This window comes from Symphalangus syndactylus, chromosome 10 (assembly GCF_028878055.3).
Source record: "Symphalangus syndactylus isolate Jambi chromosome 10, NHGRI_mSymSyn1-v2.1_pri, whole genome shotgun sequence".
In the NCBI taxonomy this organism is placed as follows: Eukaryota; Metazoa; Chordata; class Mammalia; order Primates; family Hylobatidae; genus Symphalangus; species Symphalangus syndactylus.
In genome coordinates this window covers 92,786,128-92,800,194 of record NC_072432.2, presented here as the reverse complement: position 1 = coordinate 92,800,194, position 14,067 = coordinate 92,786,128, and the positions used below count along the sequence as shown (strand labels likewise).

General features: G+C 32.8%; 1 protein-coding gene across 3 annotated transcripts in view; it reads right to left on the bottom strand.

Annotated features, from left to right (window-relative positions):
- The window catches only part of PLOD2 (procollagen-lysine,2-oxoglutarate 5-dioxygenase 2), a 96,041-nt gene that overhangs the window by 2,404 nt on the left and 79,570 nt on the right, over nucleotides 1–14,067 (bottom strand). The window contains exons 11-17 of one of the 3 annotated variants that reach the window (XM_055295139.2): nucleotides 13,629–13,733; nucleotides 9,929–10,054; nucleotides 7,311–7,452; nucleotides 6,060–6,122; nucleotides 4,983–5,096; nucleotides 1,433–1,498; nucleotides 707–811 (exon numbers count right to left, since the gene is read on the bottom strand). In XM_055295139.2, the coding sequence (XP_055151114.1) occupies nucleotides 707–811; nucleotides 1,433–1,498; nucleotides 4,983–5,096; nucleotides 6,060–6,122; nucleotides 7,311–7,452; nucleotides 9,929–10,054; nucleotides 13,629–13,733 (721 nt within the window). The remainder of the gene's footprint in view (nucleotides 1–706; nucleotides 812–1,432; nucleotides 1,499–4,982; nucleotides 5,097–6,059; nucleotides 6,123–7,310; nucleotides 7,453–9,928; nucleotides 10,055–13,628; nucleotides 13,734–14,067) is intronic. The other 2 variants (XM_055295138.2, XM_063611292.1) reach the window with 2 other exon arrangements.

Sequence of the window (14,067 nt, the reverse complement as noted above, 5' to 3'; positions counted from 1 at the left end):
CTATTTGTAACACTCAAAAGTTTTTGAACGATTGCTTTTCATTATTTCACCACCTACTGACTGAAGTTCTTCCTTATACTTTAAGCTTCCCTCTCCCTTATCAGCTCATTACCTGGGGGACAAAACTGTGCAGAGGCAGTAATATTCTAGAGTATTCTGCTAAAATGGCATGTCTGTTCCCAAAGGAAAAGAAACAGATCTAACCACTGGCAGTAGTATTTCCTGCCAAGTCTTTGACACTGAATGCAAATGCAAAACTGAATTACACCTAAGGAACTCAGATCCCTCCTTCCTATCTTTACACACAATAACACAGTTTTGACAGCCAGATAACATTTGCCTTAGAATTTTCACCACAGCTCACTGAAAATGCAAGGAATAAAAAGTGGCCTTGGAAAAGAGTGATATCACTCTGTAAAGACATGTGTTACCTAACAAACTCTGGCCTGAGGACACAGACCCTTAGGGAACATCCAGTGTAATTACATGCATAAATGAGAAACCCGCCCAAACTGATGAAATTACTTAAGTGTTAAAAAATTGGTTGGTGGGAGAAGTAGACTGAAATCAGAGCCTTTGCTAGCCAATTTATCTAAGTCTAGAACTCAGAGACATATGAGAAAAAGTATATAACCCCTCCAAATTCTCTGAGTATCTACTTAGCCCCCACATACATTTTAGTTCCTAGTGTGAAATTACAACTTACATGATGTTTTCCCCCAGACCATTTGCCGTAATGTTCCATTTCTTCTACCAATTCATCACAGGCTTTTTCAGAAAATATGGGGAACCAAAAGACATCTGGACAGGGCTATAAAATATACATCATCGTTAGACAAAATAACTTCTGTGTCTTAATAGTCTAAAATAGTTATTTTAATATGTGTAAAATAAAAAATCCTGTATGACTAGGAAACATAGTTTTCTGTCATGGTTTATTGACAGTATTTTTTTTCTCATGGTACATAAATAATGGTGCACCTCAGAATTGATGACATCTTACATTCTCAAAAATTAGGTATTAACAATAGTTTTGAACACTAAGCTAAAAGAGAATTCATGTTTCGAAGATGTCTCTGAGAAGACTCTTTCAGAAACAGAGCCCAGTTTCTTCCAAAGATAAGCTTTCACTCCAAGAGTTCTACATCAGAGATCTGTCAACAGTTCCTATTTTTAGTGGCTTCAGAAAGCTATGACACATAGGATCACGCTTTTTAAAAAGGCATGCTTTTAAAATGTTAATTTCTATGTTCTACATTTTACAACTGTATGTTCCTTAAGGCTATTTAATCAGTAATTGAGTCATATAAATTTTACCTAAAAGGTAGTTTCTCCACTTTCACATCTTCTGTGAAAATAGTATTGTATTAATAATATTTCTTCTGGAAAATAACAGCAAAATTTTCTATACTTTGTAATCATTAATACAAACCTGTTCAACTATATTTTCAGTGAAAATCTTTGAATAATCACGGTTTATATACTTTTCCTTCCAGTCCTATAAAAAGAAGTACATATTAAAACAAATATCTTTATAAATACTTCACTGAAAAGTATAAAGCATATGCATTTTAGAAATTATTCAACTTATAAATGATTATGTATAGTGGACAAAATAGTAATTTTCAGAAACCACAGTATATAGCTTAATCTTTGCCTGGTTCTGAATATGCTTATGTCATTCTATGAAATACAAAATTTTTATTTATGAAATATTGTACCTCAGGATTTTAAAACTTAAGTAATCTTACGGTGAACAGATTTACACATTTTACAGACGCTCTTCGACTCACGATGGGGTTATGTCCCAATAAACCCATGGGAGGTTAAAAACACACAATACCCTGATAAATCCATCATAAAGTTGAAAATTCCTAAGTAAAGCCACCATAAGTTGGGGACCATCAGTATTTTAATATATACACAGAGTAGGTAAATAAATATGTGCTTAAAGGTAAAAGACAAGGAGCAAAATTCTACCAACAAATATTTGTAAAAATGAATTAGTGAATTAATTAACTAGGGTCTGTCTTATATGTCTATAGTAAATTATTCTAAATTTGATTTAAATAATACTTTAGAATTATTCTAAATTTTTTTAAATGAATTTTTAAAATTCCTGCCTTCACTTCAGTTATTAGGAATAATCATGAGTTTACTAGCACTTTCACTTCTTTCAGTTACTAAAATTAAGGGTTAGGGCTCTATATTGAAAAATGGTTTCTCTTTATTCTAATCCATGAATTTGATTCTTTTTGACCAATCTCTGGCATAAAATCCACACACAAAGATACCTAAACTTTTTTCAACAAAAGCTAAAGAATTATTTTATTGGGTCAAGTTCTTTATTCAAATATGGATATCTATTAAAATATTAATATATTAATATATGGAGTGATATAAATATTAATATATGGAGTGATATAAATATCCAAAAAGATCTCTTCTGAAATTTGGAATATTTCTAGAAATCATTAATTTTCTCTTTACAAAGTGCAAATACAGAGAGCCAGCAGGGAAGAAGTGAGACACAGACTCAAAATAATTCCAGTCAAAAGATGTTTCAAAAGATATTTGCCTTAAATACATCTTTTGAGGCTAGATTTTAGGGGCTGAATATTCATATCATAATTTATGTCACTGGTTTTGCATATCTGTTTATATGTAACTCAAACATTTTTTATGTGGAGGAAACAAAGGTATCTTCAAAATTTTAATAAATTTCATGTTTATATAGTATATATGGATCAGATTTCTATATTATCTCATTATTCCCTCTAATATTAATTAGCTTTCTGATTCTAAACTATGGGAAGAAATTCAATAATCATCCATAAGATTTAAGAATTTTTACCTATAGCATTTTTCCTGTGCATCAATACTGATTTTTCTTCAAGTAAAAAAAAAATCCCCTAAGATTTCATTTTAGGGCATTAGTATTAACATTTCATTTTAGATCACCTTTCAAATTACTGAGTAAACTGTGACTTTATTAATTTCTTAGAAATTCTGATAATGGGATAATCAGTAAGCATTTTGCTATGGGGTATCCCTCACGAGGCATATTAATCAGGCTGATTTAACAGAGAAGAAAGCAAGCCATGGAAAGAAAAGTTGTTCCTACTCAGTTCTTATATTTTCATTGCTTACTTTCCAAAGACTTGAATTCTTACACAAATATCTACAATTCAGGATATAATTCAGGATATCTTACCAGGAACCTAATGTCACCCAAGAAATCAAATAATTCTATCCCTCAAGACACCAAGAGATTCAATGGTGAAGTGAAATATGGAATTCTACCCTCACGACTAGAAAACACCTCTTTTCAACTTTACTTCTGTGAAAGAGGAAGGTATGTGGCTAAAATGGAACAAAAGTACTTTTAAAATAACAAAATGTCAAAAGATATTATTTTCCTATTTAGAATATTCAGCGACTACTACATTTACTATCCCCATATCTCAACTATTCCTACAAAATAAAGGACAATTCTCATCAGGTGGATTGAGTCTGCAATTTAAAACTTTACTATTGGCAAGAGGAAAATCATTACAGCAGTGTTACAGGTTTGATTGTTGAAGAGAGCATTTTCCCTTGAATAAGTGTGCCACTTGCCTAAAAAAAAGATGTCCCTGTAAAACACAAAAGGAGCTAATTACTGTACCATTCAAATGTTAAAAAAAAAAAAAAAAAAGAAGAAGAAAACAGATTTTAAAAGGAAATTGTTTCTTCAAGTTAAGACTCTTCATATGCTGAATCAGCTTTCTCTGTAATTCTCTGGCTATCTTTGATGTACATTCACAAAACTGTCAAAAAATAATTTTAAAAAAAGTATTTTCCTAAACAAAATTCTTGAATTTTCTTCTAAAAAATCAAACTATTATAATATGTGAGCTATTTGTAAACATGTTTCTAAAATTATGATTAAAACTGGATGGTGCTTTTGAATTTGCAAAACAAAAATATTAGAATATTGGAAGAGGACAAATTGATAATTCCCTTCCCCAAACCTAATAAGTGTCTTAATAAAAAAAAGTTATTGGTCAAGTTAGGATCTACTCTATAGATCATGAAATACAATTAATTATGTCATTTTTATTTTTTTCTTTTTATTTACTTTTTAAAAACAATTTCAGCTTTTGGATTCAGGGAGTATACTTGCAGGTTTGTTACAAGTGTATAATGCATGATGCTAAGGTTTAGGGTATGACTGATCTCATCACCAAGGTAGTGAGCACAGTACCCATTAGTTGGTTTCTCAACCCTTGTCCCCTTCCCTACTCCCTCACTCCTCTATAGTGATCCCCAGGGTCTATTGTTCCTATATTTATGTTCACAAGTACCCAATGTTTGGCTCCCACTCATAAGTGAGAACACGCAGTATTTGGTTTTCTGTTCCATTAATTCACTTAGGGTAATGGCCTCCAGCTCTCTCCATGTTGCTGAAAATGACATAATATTGTTCTTTTTTATGGCTGTATAGTATTCTATGGTGTGTATGTAACACATTTTCTTTATCCAATCCACCATTAATGAACACCTAGTTTGAGTCCATGTCTTTGCTACTGTGAATAGTGCTGCAATGAACAGATACAGGTTCATGTGTCTTTTTGGTCAAATGACTTACTTTCTTTTGGCTATAAACCCAGTAATGGAATTGCTGGGTCAAATGGTAGCTTTGTTTCAAGATCTTTGAGAAATCTTCAAACTGCTTTCCAAATTGCTAAACTAATTTACATTCTGACCAACAATGTATAAGCATTCCCTTTTCTCCATAGCCTCACCCATGTCTGTTGTTTTTGACTTTTTAATAATAGCAACTCTGACTGGTGTGAGACAGTATCTCATTGTGGTTTTGATGTGCATTTCACCTTATGTCATTTTTAAAAGCCTCTAACCACATTTCATATTATTAACCAACTGATTTATAACCACTTACAGTTATAGAAAAATAATAAAGTTGAGTATGAAATACATACCACAGGATTTTCAAAAATCTGCCAGAGGTCATTGTTATAATGAGAAGTATTGTAATTAGCAGTGGATAATAGCCTTCCAAATTCATGTCTATTAGAAATGTACATAAATACACCCTATATGCCAGAAAATAACAGTATTAATCTTAGAGGTAGGTACAAAAGTAAATTTTATCATAGGAAAAATATATAGAAGATATTAATTTCAATTTTTATATTTCATTTATGAACATGCATTTTTAGTGTTCATATAAAATGTGCATAGTTTAAAATAAAAAACTCAAATTTTGATTATGAATTCAGACACCACACAAAACTAGTAGATAGCACTGACACTCAACTGAAAAAAAGAAGAATGGACTGTTTTTGTCCCTTTCTCATTGATCCTAGATGTAGACATCGGGGAAAAAATTCCTGTTTGAAAGCAGAAATATTTTTGAGACACAGTGCAATGAATTATACCTCTTTTGGCTTCTTTCTCTTTCAAAGAAAGCACCACATTTTTAATCAAGAATTCACTGCCAGTCATATTTCACCAGTCTGTTTCATTCCTTTTTCTAATGTTTAAAGGCTAACATGCAAATGAGTCATACATTATAAAGGCAGATAAAACCAGTCTCATATTCTTGCCCCAAACCAGACAAATGTGGAAAACACCACGAGGTAATGTTGTTTCTTTTTGGACCTGTTTTAATAGTAAAAGAGTTAGTGATTAATAACTCAGTAAGGTGCACCTAAACCTTACTGTAATCAAATTCTATTTTATACCTACTTCTATCCTCTTCTCTCCCTTTAAAAAGAAATAAAAACCTAAAAAAAGAATGAAAGGGGCTTAGGTTTAACTTTCTCACCTGTCAACCATAAAATATAAATCAGCTCAAAGAACCAAGAGTTGACTATCGCACAAGACCCATGCCCAAGTCACACAAAACATGCACACACATACACAGATGACTGATGAATATCAACATTTTACCAAGCTAAATGCAAATAAGGCCCTTAAAGAAACTTTACTACTAGGCAATATACTATATCAAATATTAAATAAACAAAAATAAATAAAATAAGTAAAAATAACACCTTTGGGGGGCTGAGCATTTGGAATGTTTCCGGAGTAGGGGAGTCTTTTTCCCTTTGTAAAGTCTAAAATGAAGAGAAGCATTGGGTAAGTTGATCTGTACACCCGCTCTCTCAGGTATTCTTTGGTAAATAAAAATAATAGCAGCTGTTGATCAAAAGCTAACATTCTGAATGTCCTTCATAGACAACATGCAGAACAAGCAAAGCTTATAGCGCACACAAAGAAACATCTCCAGCTCTTTCAGCCCTTCTTTTCTTTTCTTTTTGGGAGGTGTGGTGGGGTCAAACATAAGTCTAAGCTCATTCCTTAGCAGAACTTTCATTAGACACATAAGACAATGGAAAAAATAAGTAAGAGAGGCCATTCCATGATGCGCTGTCGAGTCAAATTAGCCAAACATGAGCACAAAATACAATCACAAGTACTGAGGATATTCAATAATAATGCACATAGGTTTGTAGAGAAAACAAACATATTCAAACAATACATGCTTTGTTAAACTAAGAAGAAATACTTGCCAACTTTTCTGATTTTTCATCAAATCACAATTGCTTATATAAATTTGGAAATCGGAAATAAAATGGCCCCATCATTTCTAAAACCAAAAATCATATCAATATATTCTAAACCATATTTATGCATTTTGAAAAATTATTTTCTAGTCATTTTAAGTTTTATAATAAAAGTATATTTGTAGTGCGGCAAAGTATCATTAGTATTTTACTTAGAGTAAATACACTATGTATCTCAACCCTTCTACTAGTTTGGTGGTAATAATCCTGCTTTTTAAGAATGTGAAGTTAATAATAATTTTAAAATTTTACCTAGTTGGAGAAAATGTGGACATTAATTTTAGAACAAAAATATTCTTAAATCTGGAAATATTGTTTCATCGAAGCTTATCTAATTAATTTTAATTAGGTCAAGTTTTCACTATAGAATTTCAAATTAAAGATGTATTCTTAAAACAGCAAAGCTAATTTGTAACAAATACATCTTTATTACTGAAATCCAACTCTGTTGCCTATGAATTAGCCTGAGCACCAAAACTAACATTTTTCATACCATTTCTATAAGTAAATGTTAAATTATCTCCAAAATTGCTCCCAAATTTTTAACACAGAACCAAAAAAATTGGCTAGTACTTACAAATTAGCAAGACAAAGGGCATCAAAACACAGTGACACACCAACTGGTAAAGCAAGCCATCTTATAAGAACATTCAAGCAAGCCATCACTGCATATCTTACCATTTCTCTAGCATTTCGGCAAAGAGCCATATCAGGATCCAATTTATCACGAACAAAATAGTTCCTTTCATTCATCTCTGATCGGAGTGTCTTTCCTTTAATTAAGTACACATTAGCCATGTATGGGACATTCCATACTCCTCTGAAAGTAACGAGAAGACATTCTTACATACCACAAATACAAACAATTTTAAGTTTCATTTTTACCTTTTTAAAATAAATGCTTTGTGTTTAGATTTTGTATACATAAATTATTGAATCAATATACAAATATATTCAATGATATATATATGATTACATTGTATACACTATATTTAATGAGATTTAGGAGATAAACCACTGTCCCTTTGGATACATTTCAATTTTGGGTTGGTATCTGTTTGGCATTTGTATTATAGCTATCATATCTCAATCAGTTGTTACAATTAGACTATTATAATCTATTGTATAGAAGGTGTTTCTATTTAAAATTAAAGAATTTGATAGCATGAATCATAACATACAACCAGCGGTGCCCTAGACCCAGCTCATACTGGCTCCCCAAAGTTAACTTTTTCTGCCAAGTCCATGTTCAGTAATTTCACATTGGAAACTTGAAATCAGCCATGGTAGAAGTATTTACACCAAACAAATGGGCAAGCACTTTAAATCAGGGAATCCTCCACCTCCAAAAGCCAGTTGTTACACATTTACCAGCATACCACTGAATATAGCCTAAAATTCTCCAAAATTATATTCTCTTACCATTCATTAAGCCATCTTAAATATTTTATAGAAAAAGGAAAACATGAAGAAATACAGCTGGGAGCACATGAACGTTGCATCCTTTCCCACATCTATATTCTCACTCTGAACATGACTCATTTCATAAAAACTGCAAAACAAGTTTTGCCCCTAAGACTGTGTGCCTTTCTTTTAGAGAACATCAAGGCAAGATCTTGACCAAGAAATGCAGTTAGATATTAAAGGATATATGATATTGTGTCTTACTAGACTAGCCTCAAAGAAAAATGCCTTAAGGAGTACAGCAGTCCCCACCTTATGTGAGGGTGATACATTCCATGGACCCCAGTGGATGCTTGAAAGCAGATAGTAACAAACCCTACACATGCACTACTATGTTTTTTCCTACATATATATACTTATAATAAAGTTTAATTTATACATAAAGTACAGTAAGACTAACAACAATAGAACAACTATAACAATATGCTGTAATAAAAGTTACATGAATGTTTACACTTTCTCTATCTCAACATATCTTCGTATTTTCAATCCACAGTGGACTTGAAACCATGGAAAGCAAAACCATAGATAAGGGGGAATTACTGTATACAACGTGTCAGCTAAATTCAGAAATTAATCTCTGGGGAATTATTCAGTGTTTCAACTTACACACACACACACACACACACAGTTGTTCCTTCATGTAGCTTTTGGACATGAAGTGTATTCCAGATCAAAAGCCTCTGCCATATTTTTTTCCTTATACTTTAGACAACAATGACAGGAGGCTGGACAGAAAATCACCAACGCCTAAAGCAACTTGAAACAAATTTTCCATTCTACTTTCACAAACCGTCATTTCTGATGTGCCCAAAGATACAATCAGGTATACTGTCTATACAACTCACCCAGAGTCAATACAACTGCATAGAAACAACAGAATACGATCTTAATAGTCTTTTCTCCTCCACTGTGCATTTTAATTGCAGCTAACAAAAACCTTTATTGTATTTACATCATTCAGATTGAAGCTTTCCACACCAATTACTATTTCCACAAGCAACACATCTTTTTACCACTCAACTGTTTGAACAGAAACATGTGCCTTTTTTTTTTTCTAAATTTAGGGGCACATCCTTTCAGTCCTGAGGGTGTACTGCCCCTTTTTAATCAGGCTGACATGTTTCAGAACTAAGGCAAAGCATGTAATGTCTTAGTCACTCTGGTCCATCATATGTATGAAAAAAAGAATGACATTCTTCCCCAATATTACCTTAGCAAAACTACTTCAATTGTGATTATTTTTAGTAATCAACCATTGTCTCTGAAATAAATATAAATCATGCACACACTTTTCAGCAAATATATTCTTTTCAATCTCTAGAAGTTAAAATCTAATACTGGTGAAAAAAACTTGTATTTAAAGCAGAATAATAGCTATTTCACACAAAAAAAACTCATGCAATCAGGAATACTGGAATGTTCTGGCTGTTAGTGTTATTGTTGGCTTAATTATAAATTTTAAAACCTATCAAAACAACCCTTAATTATAACCATTAAAAAGTTAGTAAACTAAATCCCCTTTCCAAACTTTTAAATAAAGAGTATTACTCTTCTATCAACCATAATGTGAGTATGGTAAACATATATTATCTCTTAGTATTCCCCACAGCAATGAGCTTGTTCCTTTGAAGATTTGGGACTTCAAAAACATTTTTTTTAAATATTAGTTTTATACTGGTATTTCAGGATTCCAAGTGGTCTTGGGTTCTCAAATTCCCATTAACTATAAAGAAAAGAGATGAATGCAAAAGAAATTTCAAGTAATATTAACAAGACTACATCTTTAGATTATGGTATTTCACATTAAAATATTAAACCAAGTAACTTACACTCTATTCCCTTGAACAATATCCACATAATCTTCAGATCGTGCATAGTATCCATCAGGACTCAATGCTCCCCAAAAATTGGACCATAGCTTTCCATGACGAGTTACAAGAGGAGCAATGATCTTTCTAAAGACAGACAGAAAGTGTGAGAGAGAGAGAGAAACCTATACAATTATTTATTTTTAAATTACCACAGAATTATGTATTTTGGGCTTAGCATGACATATAACACAATAAAGCTCATTTAACAAACTGTAGTTAATAAAAATAAAATAAGGATCTTCTTTCCCAACATCTTTTCTTAAATACGTATATTGCTAATTTTCAATCATATTTCTTAAAAAGAGTAACAAAGAAGGAAAAAGTAATTGAAAATGCTAATGAATACATAAAATTACATCCAACAGAGGGAAACTACCTTAGTTATTTAATTATATTTAAGTTTAATTAAAGTATTTCAGAACCTATACTAAATGAAACCAAATATTTTCATTGTCACTGGGTGAACAACAGCCCCTGGTGCATTTAAGATATTCAATTGGCCGGGCGCTGTGGCTCACGCTTGTAATCCCAGCACTTTGGAAGGCCGAGGCAGTCGGATCAAAAGGTCAGGAGATCGAGACCACGGTGAAACCCCGTCTCTACTAAAAATACAAAAAATTAGCCGGGCGTGGTGGCGGGCGCCTGTAGTCCCAGCTACTCGGGGAGGCTGAGGCAGGAGAATGGCGTGAACCCAGGCGGCGGAGCTTGCAGTGAGCCAAGATTGAGCCACCGCACTCCAGCCTGGGTGAAAAAGCGAGACTCTGTCTCAAAAAAAAAAAAGATATTCAATTAATATTTGTTGAATTTGTAAAAAATGAATGAAGATGAACTGAGACGTTTGTAAATAGGCAACGTTTTCCTGTAATTAAGTCTCAAATTACTTACGTATGTTTCCAGTTTTCCATGACTTTAAAAAATGACTTGTGATTACAGTAAGCTAGTCCTGGCAACACTGAACTTTCCTTTAACTATTTTAGAAAGCAAATTTATGGGACAACTATTCTTTATAAGAAAAAAGAAAACATATTTCACCTCTATCTTGTGAAGACCAGCCAGGCCCTTTCTATTATATGCACAAAAGTGAAATAAATAAACACACATCGGGCCAGGCGCGGTGGCTCATGCCTGTAATACCAGCACTTTGGGAGGCCAAGGCAGGCGGACCACAAGGTCAGGAGTTTGAGACCAGCCTGACCAACATGGTGAAATCCCATCTCTACTAAAAATACCAAAAAAAGTTAGCCAGGCATGGTGGCGCGCACCTATAATCCCAGCTAAACAAGAGGCTGACGCAGGAGAATCGCTTGAACCCGGGAGGCAGATGTTGCAGTGAGCCAAGATCATGCCACTGCACTCCAGCCTGGGCGACAGAGCAAGACTCCGTCTCAAAAAAATAAATAAAAATAAACACACATCATGCAAAATAATAAATTTTGGTTTATTCTTCCAAATTCCTACAAAAATATTAATCAGAAACATATTTTGTTTTGTTTTGAATACCTACAATATTGGAAATAACATGAATTAGAATCTACATACATTAATTTGGGAAATAATTCAATATGAATAACTATCAAATATTTAATTTAAAAAGAACTTGTAATTTATAATCCAAGCTGCCTCCTGAAAAGGTTTAAACCAACAAATTTGGGAAACCAAAATTCATCTGCTGCATACCTCAATGTTCTTGTGAATGAAAACGTATGGATGGCAGCTGAGGAATGATTCATATTATTATACAATTTAAGGAGTAAAATTTAGAGCAAGGGAGCAAATAGAGACAGGAAGAGAAGAGGAATAAAGAGAGCTGATGAGAAGCTAGAAAGCCACATGCCCAAGATGTGTCAAATCTCTTTCTCTACCCTTCAGTCCCATCTAGTAAATCATCCAACATTCCCGGCATATGAGTAGACTATAGAAACCACATGTCTAGATACAGAAGCAAGAACCATAGGTATTACATAAACCTAAACCTTTGATTAACTAACCGAATTCCATGGAGACATAGCCTGAGTTTTACTCTTTAGGGGGCAAGGGCCCCAGATGGCAGGTAAGTTTTTTTTCTTTTTTCTTTTTTTTTTGAGACGGAGTCTCGCTGTGTCGCCCAGGCTAGAGTGCAGTGGCACAATCTTGGCTCACTGCCAGCTCCGCCTCCCAGGTTCACACTATTCTCCTGCCTCAGCCTCCCGAGTAACTGGGACTACAGGCGCCCGCCACCATGCCTGGCTAAATTTTTGTATTTTTAGTAGAGACGGGGTTTCACTGTGTTAGCCAGGATGATCTCGATCTCCTGACCTCGTGATCCGCCCACCTCGGCCTCCCAAAGTGCTGGGATTACAGGCGTGAGCCACCATACCTGGCCAGGAATTTTTCTTCTTTTAGAAGGTTTAAAATGTTTAATATTAAGAGGGATATATGTCAAATACATAGCGTAAATTCATTAAATAGTTCACTAAGAGAATAATTAATAAATATCTAAATTATAGTCATAAAATGAAAATATCTAAATATTATTTAAAAGCATATGTGCATTACACACTATAGCATTTCAATCAAATTAAGAGAAAACAATACAAATTCAAGAAAATAGTACTGAATTAAACTAGGTTTCAAGAGTTACAAATCATATACCATTTCATATCTCTAGGGTATCACAACTGATTTCCTTGCCAAATGATCAAAACCTGATTCATACGCTTTGGAAAATTACCTACAATGTATATAGATAGTTAACTTAGATATTGAGCATCTATAACACAGCTATACAGTTGGGTTGTATATACAGGTTGCTACAGAGAGGTCTTAGATTTTTGAAGTAAAAACTAAATTCTCAAATTTACAAATTCTAGTGATATATATATAGATAGATAGATAGATATTATATATAGGGTGGGTTAATAAAGCATACTAGATTTCCCATGTATCTTATTTAATAAAATAAAAACAATCATTCTAACATTTCATCTGCTAAACATTCTATTTATTGTGAGAAATAATTGTGTTAATACATGTACTTACAACAATACCTGGCACTTAATAAGCACTTGTTAAAGGTGAGTTCTTAGTAGGAGTACTAAAAATGGTATTATTAGTATTAGCAGTAGTATTGACAAACAAACATTAATATCATTGTAAGCTGATATACATGGTGTCTTTTTCCCATTTCAATTGAGTTAAATGAGCAAACAGACACTGTTAAGCAATAACTAGTTCAATAGTAAATAACGCTACACATATGACTGTGGGATGATTTGTACCTCTGAAATTTCTTTCTGATACTAAGGACTACAACTCTGTATGCAATAACTATTTTGGTCAGAAGTTTTGTGAAATTCTACTTTAAAATATCTATAGAGAATAAAACAACTCTAAATTTTAGTATCAGATGTATCATAATTTCACCTAGCTTTAAACAGAAAAATGGGCCAAGTAATTGTATTTGTGATTATAACTAATATTAAATAATTCCAGATGTATTCAGGTTGTTTTCTATGACTCCTTTAAATGAAAAATTATTAACTTGAATTGAAAGTTTATTAGCTGTAGAACATAACTAAGTTCCCTCAACTTACTAAACACACAATAACTACAGTATGTTCACATCAATATGAAAAATGATCATTTTAACAATAAATTGATACCGAATTTTAGAAAGTACCTGTTTTGTTCTATCAAAATTTTTAAAGTCCTTGGATTTGTCAAAACAACATCTGCATCCACACTGAAGTAATAATCACACTTTTCATCCTGACGGCAAAAGTCCCTAACATTGAAAAAGAAAATGAAATGGGCATGAGATAAAATAAATATCTGCTGACTGAAAAATGTTAACATAAATATTCTTATATGTAAAATATGGTTCTCTAGCATACTTTTCTGATCAAAATAGCGAAACAATGTCTGAAACGATATATATATTGTCTTAAATTTCAAAATGGTCAGTTTAACACAGATATTCACAGGGAGATCATCTCTAAAATTTTAGGCCAGTTAAAATATATTTTCAAGCCAGTAAATATTTTAAGGCATAAAACATCCATAAATCAAAATGTTTCTGCATACATACATACATACACATGCACACAAATGCAACTTAT